This window comes from Peromyscus leucopus, chromosome 1, assembly GCF_004664715.2.
Source record: "Peromyscus leucopus breed LL Stock chromosome 1, UCI_PerLeu_2.1, whole genome shotgun sequence".
In the NCBI taxonomy this organism is placed as follows: Eukaryota; Metazoa; Chordata; class Mammalia; order Rodentia; family Cricetidae; genus Peromyscus; species Peromyscus leucopus.
Genome location: NC_051063.1, coordinates 240,334 through 263,317, shown reverse-complemented (window position 1 = coordinate 263,317; position 22,984 = coordinate 240,334). Strand labels below are relative to the sequence as shown.

The following is a 22,984-nucleotide window of genomic DNA, read 5'->3' as shown; positions in this document are numbered from 1 at the left end:
CAGCCCATCTTGTTTGCTTTTATGATTTTATCATGTGTTTGCATTAGAATTCGCTCAAGAGAGTGGCTGCCTTTGTTCTGTTTGTCTTACCCCACACTGCTCCATTGCTCCTCTGTTAAATAGCCCCCCAAATGTTTGATAAGGATGGGCCTATCACAGCATGTAGTCAACCATTTTTACTGCAAGAAACCTGGATGTGGTGACTTGTCCTGTGAGTTTCTCCTGGCCCGGTTTCTTTCTGTCTCTATTGTTCTGGTGGGGGTGGGGGGGGGTTCAGCCTGGTCCTCTGCCTCTGGAAGTCACTTATGGTAGCATTATTGACAGACACAGAAGGTGGTGTATCCTCATTGGGAGGGGTGGGACTTCAGGTGGCCTCTGTCCTGGGAGGTTAGTAGTGCTTGCTAGGGAATGCGTCCCCCCACAAATCCCCTGGTACACTAACTGCGCTGGGTGATGCTCTGTTCCCATCCAGCCAACCCTTCCTCTCCGGTAAGCTGGAAAACAGCTATAAAGGGAAACTTCCCTGCACCCACAATGGGAGAATTCAGACAGATGGGAAGGCCAGATGAATGCCCCAATTCTTCTCCATTATTTACCATTTTAAAAATAATAGGTCGGTTTATTAACATCCTTCCCTGGTGATCAATTGGAGTTGTGTGTGTGAGACTTATTTGGAGCCATTATGAACTCATGGCCTTAACATAATTGATGTTTTAAGGTTTGAATGGCCGATTTGAGCAGGTCCTTTTGTCCCTTGTCTTTGGTTGGCTCTAAATAAGGACTTCCTACCCTGTCTTCCTCTGCTTAGCGATGTGCCCGAGGCTTCAGGCAGGAAAGAGGCGTGTGTGTAGACGAAGACTTGCGTGTTTTATCAACTGCATGAACAAGTAAGAAGCAAAATCACATACTACCTATTGATACTGCTTAAGTGCAAATTTAAACCAGAGCCCCTCTGACCACTGAGCCCCTCTTTGTTTAGAAAAACAAAGGCTGACTACATAACCCCTCAGTCATGACTCCCTAAAAGAGCCTGGGGTGTGGCTCAGTCAGCAGGGAGCCCTGGGTCCCATCTCAGCAGCACATGGCAAGCATGCTGGGCGGGGGTGGGGGTGCCTGCCATCCCAGACTGCTGAGGTACAAGCAGGAGGATCGGGAGTTCAGCATCATCACTGGTCTACAGAGGGAGTCTGAGGCTAGCCTGGGCTCCCTGACCTAGTCTCCAAAACCTAAGGGCTTTTTAAAAAATTTTCTACTTTTACCACTGTCATTCCTGAAAGTGAGAAAATTTTCACATAAAATGCAGCGTTCACAGTTTCAATTGCTCTGTGAATGCTCGTTATAGATAACACAACATTTGTAATATATACTCCAGAACATGTATCTTACATATTATATGTTAGTTACATTGTCATGTGTGTGATGTATATATTTCATCCTGGGTCCAAGCTGAGTGCAGACTCTGGCCAGCCTGGTGTCAGGTCACTTTCTATGTAGTCCCACCCTGTCCCTCTTGTGACATCTCGCTCTCTATAAGAGGAGGCTGTGCTGTATAATCTTCCAGGGTTTGTGTGTGGCATTTCTTATCAGTGAGCAGATGGCACCGATCCAGCCATGATGGCGTCCAGCCTGCCTCATCAGAGTGGCAGCTCCTGGGCTTCGGGCAAGCGTGGCGCCTGGACTCTGCATGTCTTCAACCCACCCTTCACTCCCTGAGTTCCATGCTTGTGGTTTCCTTTTGTCTCGGATCAGTTGTCTGAACTGTGCGCTTGGCTGTCAGGCCCGAGAATGCTCCTGCCAAGCTGCTTCTCTACGGAGTTTCCTGGAATTTGCTTTTGCTCTCCACCTTAGGTGATACGACTTACTTGTGGCTGCAATTCCCCACCACACCCACACCTTTTTTCCAGCCTTGTAGTATTCCACCACACTATCTGGAATTTTCTTTTCCTCCTGTTATGTGTGTCCAGTCATGTCTCACCTGCCTGTGGAGTTGCTTGGTAATGGAGTGTGCACGCTTCCAGTGTTGGAAACAGGCTCGTCTCATGATGTGGCTGTATCAGTAACAAAGCCGTCCGCTGTTCTCTCTTGTGATAGAGGCCACTGATACCTTTCCATTTCTTATTCTTTGTGTATACGTGGGTATGTGCACATGTGTAGCTAGAGTTTTCTGCTTGCCACAGTCAGGACAAATCTTTGTCACCACCAATTCCACAGCTGCTCAGACCCAACCAAGTAAACAGAGACTATATTGCTTACAAACTGTATGGCCGTGCAGCTTCTTGCTAATGTTCTTATAGCTTAATTAACCATTTCTATGAATCTATACTTGCACGTGGCTGGTGGCTTACTGGTGTCTTCACATGCTGCTGGTCATGGGGCAGCTGCAGTGTCTCTCTCCTTAGCTTCCGCTTCTCAGAATTCTCCTCTCTCCTTGTCCACTACTCCTGCTGCCACTGGCCAATCAGTTTTATTTATTGACCAATCAGAGCAACAGATTTGACATACAGACCATCCCACAGCACACATGAGTGTAGGTACCCACAGGAGCCAGAAGAGGGCGTCAGATTCTCACAGCTGGAGTTATAGGGTGAGCTGCCTAAAGTGGGTACTGGGAACCAAGTTCAGGTCTTTGGGAAAGCTGTACACACTCTTAACTGTTGAGCCATCTCTCCAGCCTCACACCTTTCCATTTCTTTGTTTAACTGATGTATGTTAAATAGTGTCTTTTGGTGAACAGTTCTGAGTTCTCTTTAACTAAATTCATTTCCAAAAGCTTTGTACTTAATGGGATTCTGGTAATCCTCTCCACACAGTCACCAACTGGCAGCAGAGGGTCACCCAGAGCTTGAAAGGCATGCAGGGCCTCACTCTGTCCTGCAGGATCAATACTGTTGGGCCTCAGCCCATGCTTTTACAGCCCACCAGGGGTTCTGAGTTCACCAAGTTTAAGGGCCAATGAAAGGTCCTTTCTCCCCTGACATCGAGACTCCACTGTGTCACTTTAGGCACAGGAGCCCTCCCGTCACCCTGCACCGTTCTATGTAGGGTTGGCTTCCAGGGCCATGGTTTTCTGACTCAGTCCCATCTGCTGAGATGTCCATTCTTCCCACAGGGGCTATCAGTGGGCCTTGTCTTCTGTATCAGTTTCTGTCTAGCCGTGACACACTTGTGTCAACTGTTTATGGGGTATAATACACAGCTGTGGTAACTTGTTAGACCCCTTGTGGGTCCTGGAACCAGCTGGTCCTCTTCTGTCTTCTGTTTGTGTGGCCCTCCACTAAGCCAGCTCTCCGGCCCCCAGAACTCCACTGAGTTTTAGGTCAACCTTAGATCATGGTCTCTTTAGCACAGTCAAGGAAAAGAGCTAGTCAAGGAGATGAATGGTGTGGCCCAAAGCTCAGGGCACCATCCTCTGCCTTATGACCAGGAAGCATCCAAGAAGGACAGCCCTGAGCATCAATACCAGAGATTCATCTCCAGTCTCCATATACACCTACACCTATACACACACACACACACACACACACACACACACACACACACACACACAACAACAGACACAGCAGAGTCCCTGTGGGTGGAGACATACTACTAGGACCTACCTTCCAGAAGGCTGTGTTACTAGGCATGTGCCCAGGGTCTTACTCTGACCCATCCAAAGTCGGGTGTGCACATTGGTTCTTGCTAACATGTCTCAGATGGGACAAAGTGGGGTGACATTTATCCAAGTATGAGGCCTGCACAAGACCTGTATGTCATGCTTCTACTCCAAAGGTGAGCTTGACTGGCCAGCTATCCATCACCCAAGTGGCATCTCCTGTGTACCCGACACATGACCCTGCCCTTTAGGCCCCTGGACAGAGCTCTAGGTTATTGAAAACATTGCCTACCCGAGGTGCCTGGTAGGCATGGGTAGGTAAGAGATAAGGGTGCTGGGGTCAGAGGGTGCCTGGGTTGGGCCCCACAGCACTGTCCTGGGGTCAGAGGGTGCCCGGGTTGGGCCCCACAGCACTGTCCTGTGTTGCTTAGATCTTGTAGAAGTGCATCCCCCTAGGGCACAGCTGAAGGTAGGTGGTTCCTTCACCACCTCAGGGCTTGGTGCAAACTGCTCCACCCACTCCCATCAGCAGGATGCAAGTGCCTGGCTAGCACCTCTGCCTCACTTGAAATTGGAGGCTCAGAGCTGCTGGGTTTACTCATCCTGAGAGCCGGCGACAGTTTGGAGCAAGGTACTTTTCTCAGAAGCTCTGAGCCTTGCATGTAAGCTGTCTGGCTGCTGCTGGAGCTAGCTTCCCGAGGCCTCTGGTTTGCAGCACTGGGTGACTCAGAATTCTATCCACACGTGGTCAGCCTGAGGCAGCTGGTGCTCCTTGGGGGCAGGATGTGATTTGTACTTGTGACCCTCCCCCTCTGAAGGAAGAGGACCCATGTGAGATGCATGTAGGCTGAGAACCGCCATCTTCTTCATGGGTTCCCGTGTTGTGGGGAAGGAGGCTGAGAAGATGGGCTCTCTCCTTCCCCTCCCCCCTCCCACTGTGACTGTGACAGCATGCTGGCTGGGTCCTAGCTGCCACCACAGGTGCCTCCAAAGCCTGAAGTTAGGAATGGCTGTTGTTACCTTTATAGAGGTGGCCTGGGATAATCCCAAAAAGGACATGGCAGATTTGGACCCCAGCAGACTGGCTGTGAAGTGTCTCCCTGTGGTGCTTGTCCTGAATTATGAGCTTCTTCCCTCTTCCTGTGGCCCTGTACTGAAGTTATTCCCTTCCTGGGAGCGTGACGGCGAGTGGATGGACAGCTGAAGTGAGGCTGCCAGCTGGAGAGAGCGGGAAGCCCGTGAAGATGCCAGGGGCAGAGGAAGGGGAAGATGGGCAAAGATGCGCACAGGCGATGCAGAGGGGGCAGGAGCACCTGCCCTTTGGGTAAACCTTGTCACAGGCTAGCCCTGTGGTCCTGAACTGGCAGCCCCTTAACCTTGGTGCCTGCCAGTGAGCATGGCTCGGGACATTATGGAGGAATCACTTGGGCAAAACAGGCCTCCTGAGACTGTGGCCGTCAGTCAGGTCGTGTAACGAGATCTCACAGACATCCGTCTCTTCATACTTCTGGGGGTTGAATGCCCAAGATCAGGGTACCAGTGTGGCCAGCTCTGTGATGGGCTCTGCTGGGTTTACAGAGAAACCTTTCTGCTGCGTCCGTAAGAGAGACATACAAAGTGCCCCTGGGGCTCTTGGGAAGGCACTGTTCCCTCACGCCAGCCTCATCTTGTATTTTGTGAGGCTTGGCATGGAACCTAGATTCTTGTGCATGCTAGGGAAGCTCTCAATCTCTTAGCTTCATCCCCAGACTGCAGGGCCCCATCTTCGAATGCCATCACACAAAGACTAATGACTCACAGTATGAACTTGGAGATCAGAGAGAATTCGGTCCACGGCAAGTGGTCAGGAGGAGGGCTGGACTGAATGGACAAAGACACATATGCACGCCATACTGGTCACCCCAGGCAACCTCTGAGTCACAAGTACCACAGCTGGGCCAATGGCTCTCATTAGGGGAGACTTAAGACAGGGTCTAGGCCTCGCATGGATCCTGAGGGGCTTCTTTCTTGGCAGGTAATGAATCTGGAATGAAGGAAGGAGGCGTGTGTTCCTGGGGTCATCTGGGATAAAGGGAAGACTTTAAATGCCCAGAACACAAGAGCAGATGTAATGGCCAGGAGTGTATCACAGCCCGGTGTCTATGCCTAGGAGATGGACTTACCCTGGCATTGGAAGTATATGGATACACGTGTAGGGCATCCTGTGTGTGTGTGGGGGGGGGGACTCTGCTGTGAGCAAGTGCATAGAAGTATCTAGAAGCTGAATTTATGGGAGGGTTAGAAACTACTCAGTCACTTGGCATATGAGGGTAAGGTCTCCTGAAGTCCGGTCAGGAGTTGGGAATCTCGTCCACAGTGGGGGGGCTGTGGGGGAAGCTCCTTTCTTGCTGCCTCTGTTCCCACCTGCTACTCCAGGGGGAGGGCTGACTTGCGAGCACCACCTTGCCGGCACACGCAATCTCAGAAGTCGCCAAGCCTTTCAACCCCGATGAGATTCATGGTTTCCCAAACAATTAGCTATTTCCTCATCTCCTTTGTGGTCACGGCTGCTCTGTGGGTTTGGATGGCTGTTTCCTGAAGCCCAGCTCACAGAACCTTGCATCAGCCCTGATGTTAAGGAAGTGATTGAGCGGGGCTTCCACAGCCTGCCTTCCAGAGGAGTCTGGGGCAGACAGGAGAGGAAGCCGGCTGCGGGCTGCTCCGCTCAGCAGCCTTTCCACTGTGCCAGCTGCTGAAGCAGCTGGGTGGTCCCTTGATTGACAGGAGAGGTGTTGCTCGGGAGACATCCTGCCGAGCTGGGCGACAGAACCCTGCCAAGGGGCGGACTCAGCCCAGGCCTTGACTGACTTGAGAGGCGCTATGCTTCCTGGCATTTCTTCCTGGGCTTCAAGTCCCCATGCAGACATCTGAACGTGGGGTGTGCTGACGTCCTGGGAGCAGGCTCCCTACGGACTCACTGGAACAGTACCGCCATCAGACTGACCTGCTTTTGCTTCCCTTTGGTTCCACAACTCACACACACACAGCACTTCCTAACACGTGCTGGCACTCCTACCCATGTGTGCCTGTGGTCCCAGGAGTCAGGAAGCTGGCTAGATGGCAGATCCTTGACTCTGGTGACTCCTCGAGTGTTCATGGTGATCAGTGTAGCTTAAGCAAAGCAGTTCTTGACTCTGCTCCCAGTGCTCATGGCAGAAGTCTAGTGTCCTGTTTAGGCTTCTAGCTGTAGCCTGGTAGGAGACCCCCGGATAGGGCAGTGAGCCTGGGACCAATGGCTCTGAGGCCTATGTGGAGGGTGCCTCAGCGGCACGGAGTTCTTACACAATGCTTCTTGATGCCCATCTCCAGATTTCCAGGAACTGGCCAGAACCCTCACAGGGGTCCACAGCACCTACTTCCTGTTGGGATGTGCGGGGAGACAGAATGGTAGTCCTAGCTGTCAGAGGGTTCCAGACTCCGCCTCTTTGTAGCATGATAAGCACATGCCGATTGCTAAGCACAGCTCATGACACAGGTGTTCATATGAGAGCCCATGTGAGAATTTGACTGCCACTGTGCTTCCATTCCAGAAGCTTCCAGAGGCAGTCAGCATCCTCACTCGGTGCATCCTGAAGGCCTTTCAAACTTGGGAAACCCTAAATGGGAGTCCCTGGGGCCGGTTCCTGACTGTTCAAGGAGAGGGATGTGGGATGAAAGGGTTTCCAGCCTCTGAGGCAGGGTTGATTGAAGCCCCAAAGAGGCTCCTTAGGAACCAGAGCTGGTACGTCAGCAGCAGAGAAAGGTTGGTTGGGGCTGCAGGGCTTGGGGCCATGTCATGGCAGGGACAGACCCTTCTTCCTCGCCATCGATAACTTGGGATTCCACCGAACTTAGAGCCAGGTGAGAGGCTGCAGTTGGGGCTGCCTACTTCACCAGCACAGAGGGATGAGGGGTTGGAGTCAAGGACCCAAGCCGAGCTGTAGACCTCTGACTGAGAGAAGCCCTCCCTCCCTCCCCCTGGCTTCACGCCTCTGGCTTTCACCAAGAGCAGCTGAGAAACCTCATCACTGACAGGAAGAGGTGTGGCACTCGGCTCACACCGTGAGGGCACTGTCTTTTTGAGGTACTGACTCCCCTTCTTTGGTATCAGCTTTTGAGTCCATGGAGGCAGGGCAGGCAGGACCTCTGACACGGCACTATGTGGTTCAGGGCTCTGGCCTTGAACCCACGTGTGTGACACTGCTCTCCCCTCAGGGTCGCTTAGCTTGGTGTTATGGGGACACACTGAAACCCTTAGCCATATGGCGTTTCTGAGCTGACTGGCAGGGACCTAAGCTGGAGGCTGAGGCCACGTAAGGGCAGTTCGTCCCTGTTCCAGGACAGACCCAGAAGTATTTGTGTGGAGAGGGAACATAAACTGTGAGAAGGTGTCAGCAGATGCCGGGGGCGGTCATCTGTATTTCCCACCGTGGGAACAACGCTGGCCATGTAGTTCAGTGGGTAGTGTGCTTATTTAGCAAGCCCTGGGTTTGGCACCGCATATACCAGACCTGTTGGAACATGCCTGATATCTCATCGTAGGCCGATCAGAAGTTCAAGGCCATCCTTAGCTACATACTGGAAGCCAGCCTAGGATACATATGACACTGTCTCAGAAAAAAAAAAAAAAAAAATGGAAACAGAAACAGAGTACACTGGGAATGAGGGGATCAGGGATTTGGGAGAAGTACCAGCTTTTGGGTCCATGGAGACAGAGGGTCCAGAAACTAGTTTGAACCATGTAAAATTTGAGCATTACAGTGGACACCCTAACTATGCAGTTCAGGGGTGCTGGCCTGAGGTAAACCCCTAATGTGGCCATTGTCGGGGTGTTATGTTTTAACACCAGAAGGAAGTGTTAGGAATGGGGATGACACCTGCTCTGGATTTTGGAGGACACAGACGGCCAGACAGGGCTGCCTGGGGGCCTCATGCTCCTGGAGCACTGGAGAGCAGCCCTCTGTCTCTAGAGAGACTAGGGAAGACAGGGTCCCCGCGTTTCTTGCTGTCACTGTGAGGAAGATGGACAACATGGGCCCCATAGCCCCAGGTCAGCCTGGGACCAACCCCAGCCCGGTGGGAAGTTCAGGCCCGGCTTGCACATGCTGAGAAGAACCCCCTCCCCTCGGTTGAGGCCCCAGGGAGTCCTGACCATCCTTGAGAGTGGATTCAAGTTCAGCCCCCACCTCCACACCACAAGCCTCAGACACCCACAGTTCTTTGCATCCAAGGACGCTCAGACCTACATGTGCCCTCCAAGGGGACAGGGAAGACGAGGGCTCTGAAAGATTGAGCGGCAAGCAGCTCACACTCACCAGGTGGAAAAGACGCTAGATGGGTTTAAAAAAACGGGGGTAGGGGTGGGGGGTGTCTCATTCCCTTCCCGTGTCTTCATTGCCCCGAGGGGCAAGAGGCTCTGAAGAGAGTTACCTGGGGGGGAACTTTTTAGGAAAGCACATGACCCAGTCTGAGGTGCTACCACGGCAGATGGGTCCCTCCAGGATTCCTTTTCTTTAGGCTCTAGGGAAGCCAGCGTTATCTCAGTGACAGCCACAGGCACTGGTGAGAGGCCTTGGGGGTTGCTTAGAGACATGCACAGCCCCTCATCTTACTGATGATTTGGCCTCAGAGACTACCCCGTCTTTACACAAAGTTCCGCGTCTCAGTGATACTGCCCCCAGTGGTTGGGTTCCTTCAGGCCAGGAAATTAATACAGAATCGGCCTGAAACTCAAGTCCAAGGGTGAAGTTCTGTCCTGGGTTGTGTAGCTAGAAACCAATTCGAAGTGTGATAGAGTTCAAAGGTAACTTTTCCTTTTCTTCTCAAAAATGGTTTTGCACGTCTTTTTCAGAGCTGATAGACACACCCCTTAGCTGGATACAAAACATATTATGAGACCGAGTGACTGGTCTTTGATCCGAGAAATCAAAGCGAAAGGTAATGGACTCTTCTCCTTCTCCCTGGGGTCGCCAGCTGTGTTTGCTTACCTCAAGTTCACGGCTAAGTCAGAGAGAACACGCCCACCCCAAGGCCCTCGGCTCGTTGGCCAACTGTCCTTGTGGACCCTGCTCTCGAGGGCCGGACAGCCCCAAGATTCTCAGTCTGTGAGGTGGGGGTGGATGCAGGGGTTTGCATGCTGTCCTGGGGGACCCTGCACCCTACAGAAGTGGGGGTTCCGTATTAAGTAGAAACCCTAGGAAGCCAATCAGGAGACCCAGGACCAGGACAGTGTGTGCGGCTTTCTGTGGTACACAAACGCCCTCGCTTGGCTTCCCCCTCTGCATCCAACTCAACTGGCTTTGGCCTCTGGGGCTGCATAGAGGGGTTGGGTGGCCGAATCAGACTGGATGGGGCCAGCTTGGGAGGCTCTTTGACAACAGAGTCCCCATGGGTTAAGGAGGAAGTGGCACCTTTCCCATGCCCTCACCATGTGGTCAGCCTGACTTTGCAGCTGGCCCACTGAGCTCTTTGGGGGCAGTGATTAAGTTGGCATTTTGGGGGTGCTGGGCCATGGCTGGCTTCCCAGTTCTTTTCGTCAGTGAAAGCAGCCCCCTTACCTCTCAGGCAAGATCCAGATGCCCTTGGCAGAGTCATACTAAAAATCCCAGTAAAAAAGTGGGTAAAAGCCATGCCTGCCGTGTGTGTGGATGAGCTCGCAGCTCAGGACATCCCAGCACTACACGGCATCCTTCTTGGGAAGGCCAGGCACTCATCCCATCCAACTACAGGGATTCAAACTTTGCTGTAGTCAAGGGCATTCACTGTACTGGCCACCCACTGCTGAGCATCTACCATGGCCCAGGAATCAGGCTGATAAAAACCGGAGATGTTTTCTGTGGAGAGCAAAGTCCCTTACAAGGCCCAGGGTGCATGCTGCTGCTTGGGCCTGGGAATCTGGCAGATGTTCCAGCTGTCAGTCTCTAACCCCAGCACTGACCTGGCCCTTGACCTATAGTGGGGTTTTTGTCCTTTCCACTAAGCCTGTATGGATGGCCTGGCTATCTAGTGATCTAGGTGTCTAGAGCCCAGGAAGGGGGCTGAGAAAAGATGCAAGAACATTTCTCCAGAAAGTAAGCCCCGTAATTACACCCTCAGGTAACATCTGAGTTGTGAGTGACAGGGAAGATCCAGTCTTTCAGGTCCAGAGCTGGGCCTTTGTCTAGAGAACTCTCCCAAGGAGCTTCTCCTACACCAGCAGAGGTGATGTCCTCCTGACCTGGGCACAGTAGAGGAGCCGGGGTGGGGGGCGTTCCAGGCCTGTCCTGGCTGTAGGGGGGGGGGGGCTCTGGCTACAGTTTGGCCTCATAGATAGTAGAAAACAGCCGAGCTTTGGAGAGAAGCAGTGAGGCCTCTCTGCTCCTTCCTGGGGTTGCCATTCCGGAGTCAGCATCTGTGGGGTGGGGTGGGGGGCTGTAGGAAGAACCCCCAGGACAAGCCGGTTTTAGCCACTAGAACATTACCACTAAACCAAACCAGACCAATTCTTAAGTAATACTAGTTGAGGCTCTGGCTTCCCCAGATTGATGAACCCCAAAGCAAACAAAGAAAATGCCCTCTTTTACCTCTCTGCCATTGGCAAACTATGGTGGTGAGGCTTTATCTGGCCCCTTTCCTGTTCTGTCAATAAAGTTTTATTGAGATACATTGATGTTGATTTGCCTATAGCTGTCTTAATAGTTGAGAGAGGCCTCAGCACCCACAAATCTGAAAGTAGTACCTAGCCCTTTACCAAAAGGGCCTGTTGGTCCCTGGCATGGCCCTTTTAATATTGTCTGTCACAGTCATTTTTATTGATTCATATTCTTAGAGATGTAGTACCTCTTGTATATGAATGATTGTCTCTGATAATGAAAGATGCTATAATTCTGATGCATTTAAAATCTGTCCATCTTCTGTTTCCTGGTGGCAGCACTTAGGGATCACATTGAAGTTAGAGACACATTCATCCTCAGTCCTGCCCCTAATGGGGTTAGCAGCACTGTGGTGGTTACCCTCACCCCTGTCCTGTTCTGAGAATGTGGTGCTTTGGTGGACCACCAGCTTCAAACCTGCCCCCTATAACTCAGAAACTATGTGACCTTTTCCTGCACAAAATACAGCAAGGATTCTGGGTCTCCACAAACAAAAAGGAGTGAATACTGAACCTCACAGAACAATTTCTTGGCCAGCATGGAGGGGGCAGATTGAGTCGATTCTAGGCCGGATTCAAATCTAAACCTAAACCCTGTTGCCTGCTGTGGCCAGAGACCTCCAGTCTCTACAGCATCTATCAACAGCGTAACCATGTTACTAGGACTGAGGTGGGAATTAAATAGTCCCACCATCCTCAGAAAATCTGCGTGTTTCATTCTTTTGTAGATAAAATTTCTAGGCCAGTATTAGCCACCCAAAACACCAGCTGTGCATATGGTCCTACATGGCACAATCTGTGAGACTTATAGATTCCACAATGACTTCTGGGGTGTGGGTGAGGGTAGGAATAGGTACTGTTGGAACAAAGGCAGACAGGAAGTTAGATTTGGGAGTGGGTGAAGCTATGTGGAGACTCATGGACCAAGGTGGGAAGAGAAGCTGACAGAGGGGAGATATTTGGAGGAATTATGGGATGAATAAAGGGGGGGGGTCAGACTCAGACATCTGAGTCACCCTAGGGAGCCATACCCAGCTCTGACATGGAACCTGAAGTGTCTCTCCCTTTTTAAGATCTGTGTCACCATGTCACTACTGGGTACTTCCTATGTCTGGGGCACAGGATACAGCCAGGCATGTGAGCACACACAGCAGTATCGCGTTGCCAGGACGGGACAGTATAGGAGAACCAGCAACCCAGCTTAAGGAGCCTGTGGCCGGCATAGGCAGAAGACACAAACCTTAGAAGAGGCAGGGATGGCATCGGCCTGGAAGGGGACGAGAGGACCAGAGGTTTGCTGGTGGCATGCACTGGAAGGTGGAAGTCAGGGCCATGCATGAGCAAAGAGTGGTGGGAAGTGAGGTCACACAGGGACAGACGGCAGAGTCCTCACGGGGACCTGGGAAAGCAGCTGGGGGACTGGCCCAGAGCAGGAGTTTTGGGTACAGGAGAATTTAATCATGATGAAAGAGGGTGAGGAAGATGGACAGAAGAGAGAGGAAGAAGGCAGTGATGGGACTGAGTTGGACTCTTCTCCTTCCTAATGGTGAAAAGATAAAGGGCGGATCATCATAGTAGGCATGGGCTCCATTCAAAGGGCAGGCTGTCCCCTACCCTAGTGACCTGCAAGGGGGCACCTGGCTGGAGAGGTTGAGCAGAGCCCCTCGGAACCTGGAGCCCAAGTTTTTATCCTGACACAGAACAGTGAAATTGCCATCGCCTGGTTGGTATATGTTCTAGAACTTTCTCCCCTGCGGTCAGGGGTACAAGTAGTTTTTCAGAGAGAAGAGCCACTACAACAGAGGTTGCTGGACATGGTTCAACCTGATAGCAGCCTCACCTACCAACCCACAGTGTGAAGGTCTGAAATGGGAACCACTGACTGAATATTCTACATGTGCTTGGAAGGTAGTTTTGAGTTAGTAGGAAACACTGCCCCCGAGAGAGGTCATCTAGCCTTCCCAGCCTGCACTCCTCAGAGGGAGCTGACCCTGGGTGAGGGCCTGTGGTGCCCAGAGCAATATCTATCAGCTATTATAGCAAACCTGGCTGTGGGAAGTTTCCAAGAGGGGTCGACCACTCTTACTCCAGAGGCTGAGCAGACAAGGAAGGCCGCTAGGATCCTGACTTTGAAAAACTTCACAGAAGCTGCCAGTCCCTGCCCCTCTGCATTTGGCTTCCATCCCATGCCCAGAGTGCTGGCAGATCGCCAGGCCCTGGCAGCGCTGCATCAGCAGAGCCCGGGTTGGCATCCTTCCTTCAGTTCCCCATTTTCGGGCCCCAGAGAATGAGCTGGTACCTGGAACACTGCACTACAGTACCTGCATCGTGGTCCCCGGCAGCTGATCGATGAGTCCAGCCCCTGAGGCTCCATTTACAGAGCTATTTACTGTCTTGGAAGTGTTTGTGACCGTGGGGCTCCCGGGCTCATTCTTGAGCATACCTGACATCTAGTCCTCTGTTCTGCAAGCCCACACATGTTCTGTCCTGGGCACTGTAGTCTCTGACCTGATGATGTCTCCATGCTCACAGCACTAGGAAACAGTTAATATTTTTGGACCTAGTTTATAGGTTGAGAAACTGAGGCACAGAATGGTTATATCAGTAAAGCCAGACTCACCATCAAGTCACATCAGAAGTGGTATTCTGACCCCAACTCTGACTCCAACACATACCTGAGGAACACTGAATGGAGACCACCCTTCTCATGCAAAACTCGGAGGGTACACCAGCGTGCTCCTGACGTGGCCGCTAACAGCTGTCGAATGCCATGCACCAAGCTGTTATCCATCCCCATGGTTGGCATCCTCACAGCAGCTTTTAGAAGTCCACTTACAGTGGTGTGTGCCTGTGATCCCAGCACTCTGGAGACAGAGGCAGGAGGATTGGCTATCAGTTCAGGGCTAGCCTGGTCTATATCATAAGTGCCTAGACTACATGTCAAGACTCCATCTCAAAAATATTTTTTTAATAAAACAGACAGTGAGATGGCTCAGTGGCTAAGGTACTTGGTGCCAAGCTCAATGACCTGAATTATCTGAGACCCACATGATGGAAGGAGAGGGCAGACTTCTACAGGTTGTCCTCTGACCTCCACTTACACGCCATGACACATCTTCTTTTTCTTTTCTTTCTTTTCTTTCTTTTTTCAGAGCTGAGGACCGAACCCAGGGCCTTGCACTTGCTAGGCAAGTGCTCTACCACCGAGCTAAATCCCCAACCCCACCATGACACATCTTTACCCTCACCCCAACACACACGTTGAATGTAAAAGAGAAAATAGAATGATCCTAAAGGGAACATGCTGCTGTGATTCCCACTCTAGAGACAGGGAGCCTGAGTCACAGGCCAGTCGAGTCACATGGCTGGTTTGGCTGAGAGCTAACCTGGATTAGGCCGTTCTTTAAAACTGTACCTATCCCCGTCCCTGTTGACGAGGGGTCACAGACTCATCCAGGCAGGGACCTCCCAGGAGAAAGCACCTCAGACTGCAGAGTCTGGCATGGGGAAGGTCTCCATAGCTTCTCTGCTCTCTACGCCGTTTCCATCTCTACCACTCAGAAAATAGCTCAGATGGGAAACTAAGGAGGCTGTGGGGAGAAATCTGTGCAGCCTGGGATCGGCTGACGAAATGCCACCGAGGATGTGCACTGGCTTTGGGACTGACTCTGCAGTGTGTGCTGGTGATGACAACAGCTGATCTCCAGGATGCTAAGGGAAGCCTGTGGCCAGATCCTCCGTGTTAGGGTCTCCCACCCCACCTCAGTAACTCACACCTCAGATGAGCTGCCCGGTTGGCACAGGCCAGATAGCTTCTCCATGCCGGGGCTGGTGCCATTCATGCCTACAGTTCCTGTGGGAACCACAAACTTACAGGGAAGGTGACTGGCTCCCCAGCCCCTCTGAGGACCCTCTCCACCCCTGGAACCTTGAAATACAATCCTCGAGCACTGGTAGAGCACATTACCATGTGAGCGGTCAGCTGGGGGGACTTGGGCAGGGGCAGTGGCATAGGAAGGCGTTTATGTTAAAATGGTTAAAAGATCATCACAAGGAAACCCACAGAAAGTGGCGTTTAACCGGATGCCTGGTTTGGGTGACATCTCACGAGTCCTTCTAAATTCTCTCTCCCTTTTTAGTTAATGAAATCATCAGGAAGGAGTTTTCAAGACCTCCCCCACGAAATCAGACCTAGAAACAGCCATTATTGCAAGAAACCTTCCGCCTTGGACCCCTCTGTCTCTCCCTGCCTTCTCTGACTGGAACACTGTATGTGGGCACAGCGCAAGCTGCTGGTGTCGGAGCCTGCCACCCCTCAAAGCTCATCTCAGCTGATGTCCACAGAGACTGGATTTTCACCAGAAAAAGCAACTGCCTGCTGACCAAAGCCCCATTCTCAACTCACCAGGAAGCTGAGCTTGCCTGAGACCCGAGGCTGGGCTCGGGGAGAGAACTGGGAACTTCGGCCCCAGTCCACAGACATGACTCCAATCTCTCCTGAAGGGTGTTTAGACAGAGCAACCAAAAGAACATGCCCAAGAGTCCAACTTTTGGGCTTGAGAACCCCAGATCTCTATAGGAGCCAAAACCAGACCATCATCTCTGCCCCAGTCAGGGCATAGCAGAGCTTTATTTTGAATTTTCCTTCCAAAGACGAACTGCTTTGCCCTGACAGGACCACCGGTTCCAACTTCTCGGCGTTAAGTTATAACACATGTACATGCTTGCCAGCTTCTGGAGGCTTTGCTTTGTTTTTCTCTGCTTCAAAGAGCCAACTAAGGTGTCTGCAGGCTGGGTCCTCTCAGCCAGCTACTCCCTAACCCTGCTGCCTGCACCAGACCTCTCATGGGATCCAGCCAGGGCTGCCTGTTGAGAACAATGCTTCCAAAGGCTCCTCTCCACCCTCCTCCCAGACAGAGCCTCCTCCACCCAGGAGCTGGGAGAACCTTCTGGGTCTTTGCATTGACTGTTACAGAGCTAAAGCCGCCTAGCCCAATCAAAACCTGCAGGTGTCTGTCAGGACTGCCACCAAGCAGAACAAAGGGACTGAATTATCCCCCTCCCCTAAACCCAAAGCAGGAAAGCGCCGGCATCGCCTGTCGTTCTGGTTTTTACCTGGATGCATTTGAGTCGCTGTCGAATCCAAAGCATTGCACGTGTAACTTGAGCAGATCTGCCCCAGCGTGTGCCTTTGTGTGATGAAGCCCTGCTTGGCCGGGTTGTGTGTCCTGTGGACTTGTCCACACTCGCTCTCACCGGGCTCCTCCACAGTCTTCCTCCCCTGGGCAGTTCATGTTTCCTTCCAGCAGAGTTCTCCTCGCCATGAACAAGATAGTTTTCGCTGCTTGCCTTCACCACAGGAGCCCTGTACACGTTGGGCGGGCATGTTAAGTGACTTTCTCAGCTCTGTCTGCTAGGCAGAGGACCAAGTAGCAAGCCACAGTGGCTAACTACCCATCATGTGTTTCTTACATTCTGACCTTGCCAAGGCCATCCCAAGGTAAATCTTCTTGGGAGCTGGGCCAGCTATGGCCAGCTCTCCAGACGGAGCCCCCTTGCCTAGGGTTCAGCTTGAGCATGACAAGTGTGACTTCTTGGCTAATATCTAGTATTTCTTCCCCCTAGCAGCAGCACCAGGCTTCCCTCCACCCACCCCACGCATAGAGCTGAGCAGAATTCTCTTTTGAACCCAGAATGTCCACAAGACGTTAAGCACTAAGCCTCTGATTCTAAGTACTTCCTATTAAACAAAGCGAGCTTCCCTGCTGGCCCTTCACTGGAGCAATACCAACTTGTCTGGGGAAGGGTGACAGGGTTGGTGAGAGATCAGTTCTCACTTGCCCTGGCTGGGAGCCACTTTTTGCACATGAGGAATCAGGCCCTTCCTCAGATTATCTCAATGTTTTACCCAAGTGCCTTCCTGCAATTGTAGTGAGTAGTTCAGTTGCATTGTCTACAGAGTGAAAAAGGGCTAACTCATTTCCCATTAATCTTCTAACCATGTCAGCAAAAGGGTTTCCCGTAGTTCAGACCTTCGTGTGTGTGTGTGTGTGTGTGTGTGTGTGTGTGTGTGTGTGTGTATGCATGCATGTGTGCAAGAGGGTTTCCCACAGTTCAGACTCCTGTACCTTCGTGTGTGTGTGTGTGTGTGTGTGTGTGTGTGCATGCATGTGTGCAAGAGGGTTTCCCATAGTTCTGACTCCTGTACCTTTGTGTGTGTGTGTGTGTGTGTGCGTGTGCGTGTGCACGCGCCCTTCCCTTTAGACCATCTCATCTGGATAGTCTAAGAAACCGTCTCATAAACAAGTAGACCAGGAGGCCAAGGAGAGAATGGCATTTTTTCCAGACAGGCCAGAGAAAGTGTGTGAGTAGCAGATAGTTATCAAGGAGGTTTGGTCAGTCGCAGGCGCTAGGAGGAAGCGTCGCTGGGAGCAATTGCATCTAAACCGTTTTTAGAATGGGAAGATGCAGTCTGATCTAAGTCATTGAGAAAAAGATGCCCGATTAGTGAAGGTGGTGGTGTTGCATGTGGGTCAGAAGGATCGGAGCAGAAATGTGACTTTGTTAAATCCATGGTGATGTTGGTGTGTGGCACTCTGACCGTCCGTCTTGCTGAATGTGGTACTTAACTCTTCAAAGTCCGCACATCTTCCTGATTGTACAAAGACAGCTGCTGGGAATATATATATCCACCCAGATCAGTATGATATTAAATTTTATTTTCTTACCTGGATTTTGATGCTTTTTATCTGCCCTCAAAATATCTCATTCCTGTTGGAGTTAGAACATATTTATAAATGGTCAGATGTCTTTTTAAGGTTTTTTTTTAAACATATATATCTTGATTTTTCTGTAAGAGAAATGGTGTGTTTCTGAATTTTTTTTTTCATTCCAGAAAAACAAATCCAAAGATGCACCTTGGGTCACTGTCAGGACCTCAGGACAGGAGGGAGGGGGACTGGGAGGAAAGAGCATCTTTTTCTTGCTCGAGAAAGATACACACTCCTCCAGCCTCAAGCCTGGGTTTTCCCTGAGAATTGCACACAAAGGGGTTAGTTGGTAGTTTTGATTTAAAGCCACAGAACCCTGTCTTTTCATGGACTGACAAGATCCTACAGCTTGATCGTGACAGAAACCACCACATGGAGTCCTCACAGGTGGCCCCGTGGGCAGCATCCAAAGGACAGCCATCTTGTGTCCAGCACATTGGAGCCATGGGCAGAGGGAGCTGGTTCCTCCCAAGGCCTGGGATAGCTGGTTCACATCCAGTAGTCTGGTCATCTGTCACCCATCACCACCAGCCACCCTCAGCACTGTCACACAGAGAGGTCGGAAGCAGTGTGTTTTGATTGTCACTCAGAACCAAAGGGAGGCCGGGTTGGTCTGTTTTTGCACCACAGTGCTCAGCATTGACAGACTGTGGGTGGCCAAGCTGGGATGAGCATTCCTGAACTCTGCTGGACGGACAACCCTGAGGAACCCCACACATCCCCACCACTGGCATCTCCCAACCTTGGGCATCAAAGCTTCATGGACCCAAACCAGCCAGCTGCAGAGCGAAAGAGTTTCCTGCAATCCAGGCAGCTGCTAAAATGAGGCAACATCACCTTCACCTATGACCAATTTACCCGTGCCTTGACATACAGCCACCATCCCTGTCTTAACCCAGTTTGTTTACAGCTAACTCTCGTGATGGGCAAGAGCAGTGCTTCCCTGAGCAGGCCCCTCTGAGGTCACAGAGGGGTCCTAGGAGTCAAAGGGTTAATGCTGCCTCTATGCAGCTCCTGAGACAGATGGGAATAAATGTCCCTGCCCTTTCAGCCTTTAGATGGGCTGGGTGCAGATGGTGCTGTTGCCATGTGACTAGGAGCCCCAGTGTTCTGGTTGGCCAGAGCATTCTGTGGGAGCATCCCAGACATCAGAGGACCCTTGTTCCCCATCATCTCTCAGCCCTCACAGGGAGTCTCACAATCCTCCAGCTCCTAGAGGTTGCCCCAGTGATGCCTGAAGACCAGGGTTTGGGAAAATCCCGACTGTCTTGAGTCGGAATATAGCGCATTCCTATGCAAAATGATTTTAATCTTCAGTTTCATGTAGTTTATTTTTGCTATATGTAAAGTATTTTTATACGGCTTGTATGATGACAGCTTAGCAATAAAACAGTTGAGAGCAACTTTTCCCTGGGTGTGTCTGCTTCTCTGGGAGGCGGGGTTGGAGCAGCCTTAAAAGTGGGGTTCAGGTCGCAAGGAAGGTTTTTGTTTGTGCACAAAGTATATCAGCTCAGGAGGAACCTGCTGTCCACTTGCCCAAGGGGACAGAGTCACATCAGATTTGCCCCATCCTCTCTACCCAAGACTCTGCTGAGATCTGCTTCTGCCTTCTGGTCCTCTGTTTGGGGTAACAGGCAGGGAGAGACTTATGAGTCAGCCTTAGGCTAGCTTCCAGGAAATCTCAGAGTGCCTGAAGTCAGTTGGAAACAGTGGGATGCAGGTTGGGGGCTTTCTGTTTGAACATCTAACAAATTATCAGAGAAGAAAGGAGGGACCTTTTTATCAAACCTGAAAACACACATTCCAGAAAATTCTAGGACTTTCTATCTGCCTTCCTCCTCAGAACAGCTTTTCTCCTTCAGAGTTAAAGCACCCAAGGGCGGTAGAAGGAATTGCTATTTCTTAAATCTTAATATTGAATGTCTTCTACCCTTAAGAGCTTTGCTCTAAAGTCCTGGGGTCTGTGCCTCAGAGATTCGCTCTACCCAACCACGATCTGCCCTTGGGATGGTCTAGACTCCACCCTACTCTTTCCAGTTCCTACAACCAGCAGGTCCATGTGGACAGGTGTCCCCAGCCCTGACAGGAACTTGCATGGGTCCTTGTGGCTACAAACACCTACCCTGAAAGGCTTCAGGCCCCTCTGGTGGCTTGGATCAGAAGCCCCGAAGAGTCCCACAACCTAGAGGGTCCAGATGCCAAAGTTTCCTGATGAGCACATGGCTCCAGGTAGCTGGTGTGGATTCCACTTTTGTGGGACCCTATGAGGCAGGATCTACAGAATGCCACTTACATGCACTCTTGGGAATGACTCAACATGACTTGAATTGTTAGGAAACCCCCCACCTCCACCCCACACAGCTCATATGTGCCCAGCACCACACGTCCCAGGCTGACTCCACTCTTTATGATGTTTGCTGTAGCTGTGAGCAGCTGTTTTTCTTTTCCTCACTTCTGAAGCCCTTCCATGCCTTTCCTGAAGGGCGGCGGCGGCGGCGGCGGCGGCGGCGCAGCAGCAGCCGAAGACAGGACAAGACAATACACCCATTCAAAGGAGACCTGTCTTCCACGTCTCTGAATGAAAAGGGAGAGCATAGCCAGAGGCAGGGACATCTGGGAGAGTCCAGAGTGGACATGACCTTGAGCTGGGCCATGGAGGAGAGGAAAGAAAGGAGCGCCAGAACAAGAGGCCAGGATTATAAAAGGGAGACCAAAAAGGGCCAGGTCACCAAAATGGCTGGACTAGATAGGGAAGAGCAGCCCAGCCCCTGCGCTGGAGCAGTTGAGGGTAGGGCCGGGGTAATCCAGTCACACCCTGTAAGGATGCCGGGAGAACCAAGTCCTCCCAGTTTGATATGCTAAATAGGCACCTCAGCTAGCCGTTTGTCCTGGTTTGAGACCTAACAATCTCCATGAAAGCTTCACTTGGTAAACACAAATCTGGCCCATTCCTCCATCTTTCCTGATACAAAATGCTGACAATGGTGGCCACTTCCCAGGTACTGGGGACTTGATAGATCCTGGCTTATGTTTGCTACCAGTTCCCTGTAGCATCACTGAACAGACTTTGGGCTTCAGTGTTGAGCCTCGAGCTCCTGCTACGACCTCGTCTACTGTGAGGTCCGGAAAAACGTAATAGAGGTTTGGGTTTGTTTTTTTAACTAGACCGTAAGAGCCAGAAATGAGTCGATCTACTTTTCAAAAACCCCCAAATGTAAAGTACACGCTGGGACACCCTGGGTGACAGCAGTCTGCAAAGGTCCCTTGCTGCATGCAGCAGCCAGGTGCTGTTTTACAGCAGGGGGGGGGGCATAACTCTGGGTTGGTAACAAGGGGGGGCTTGAGACAACCTTAGTGAAGAAACGGGGATGGACGCCGGTGCATCCTCTGGGGTCATAGACCAGAAGGAAGCCCCGAGCCAGGCTTGAGTCTCGAGAACCACAAGCATCATTAGTAAATGAAAGTTAAAGCCACAGCCCTGGGGAGGCAGAGGGGACTGACCTGCAACCCTCATGACATTTTGTGGTACACACATGAATAAATTGAGACAAAACTTTCCTCCAGAAGGCCGCTCTCTCGGCCCACCTGCCCCCACCTCCTGGTAATGCTCAGAAGTGGAGGTGTGTGTACATGACCCCGCCTGGAGAGACTGCCAAGGAGGCTGCCTTGTCCCAGCCTCTCCAAGAATGCCTTCTTCCTGTAAATTTTATACTGTGAAATGCACAGTGCTTCATGACCATCAGATGTACTGCTGGGGCCACAGTCTCTGGTCCACAGCCAGGTTTCAGGGAGGGACGGCAAACCATAGCCTCCATGACAGATTTGCCAAGTTCCCCCAAGGGCTCACCAGGAGCAGAAGAGGCACACAAGATTCTATTTCATAGCCTTTGCTCCTAATGAAGCGGGGCCACACAGGGCCAGGCTTCCCAGGACCACCTTGGACAGGGCTGCACAGACCCCTTTCACAGATTCCAGATGCTGGTACAGCTGCGTGACTTCACTGTGCCAAGCGCAAGGCATTTCTAGTTAACAGGCCCGAGGTTCCCCGATTCCCAGCCTCCCCCCTCCCTTCCCCACCAGCCTGTGGCAACACCATCTCGGCAGTTACTTAAGGAACAATGTGGCAGTCACTCTGAGTCCCCCACAGCCCCGTTTCCCACACAAGTTCTGTGATCTGTCTCTGAAGTGTTTGTCACCCTTCCCCTTTGCACCCATTGGCCTTCCCTCTCTGCCGGGATGCCAGGGTGGCTCCTTGAGTTCCCCTGACATTTCCCACCCACCCTGCACACAGCAGAGCCAGGCTAAGTTACCTCATACCTGATTCTGCCCCTAGGCACAGCACCCCAGTGGCTCTCGGCATTTAGATCTGGATTCCAGGCGACATGCTCGGTCACCTTCCCTGTCTCCCATCTCCAGGCACACAGCGTTTCCCCCTTGCTCTCAGACCACATCATCTCCTACTTTCTGCTTTGTTAGTACCGGAAGTCCTCACCTCCTAATTCCAGAAGCGCTTATGAAGACCTGGTTCTTCTGCCTGACCCCCAGGTACCATGTGAAGGCCACCATGCTGAGCCCACTGTGCATGGAAACTGTTTCACCTGTGGGTCCCAGGAGAGGAGGACAATGCTTGCCTTGGCTCAGGGCTACATCCCCAAGCCCAGCACATAGTAGGACCTGGGGGAATGGGGTGTGTGAATGAACAGGTACAACCCCAGCTTTGACAGGCACAAGAGGCAGACAGCCACAGGAAAATTAATCACTTCCTAATATTTAACTCATTTTTCAAAACTAAACAGTAGACTCAAGAGAGGCCTTCTCCCAGCCCCGTGGGGCTTGGTGTATTCATTTCTGGTTACACAGCGGTTGTTTTCTGGCAAGAGCCAGCTCCCTTCACTGCAGAAAGCAGTAATGACATGACTTCCCTCAGGTCCCCACGCTGCCAAGCCATCACCTGCTCGCGGCAGCCTGCAG

The 22,984-nt window shown here is 51.6% G+C and overlaps 1 protein-coding gene across 2 annotated transcripts in view; it reads left to right on the top strand.

The window, feature by feature from the left end:
• The window catches only part of Nfatc2 (nuclear factor of activated T cells 2), a 116,137-nt gene extending 96,716 nt beyond the window's left edge, over positions 1–19,421 (top strand). The window contains exons 10-11 of one of the 2 annotated variants that reach the window (XM_028859021.2): positions 9,465–9,550; positions 15,383–19,421. In XM_028859021.2, coding sequence (XP_028714854.1) covers positions 9,465–9,508 — 44 coding nt within the window. In that variant the 3' untranslated portion in view covers positions 9,509–9,550; positions 15,383–19,421. The remainder of the gene's footprint in view (positions 1–9,464; positions 9,551–15,382) is intronic. The other variant, XM_028859020.2, reaches the window with a different exon arrangement.
• The last annotated feature ends 3,563 nt before the right edge of the window (positions 19,422–22,984 follow it).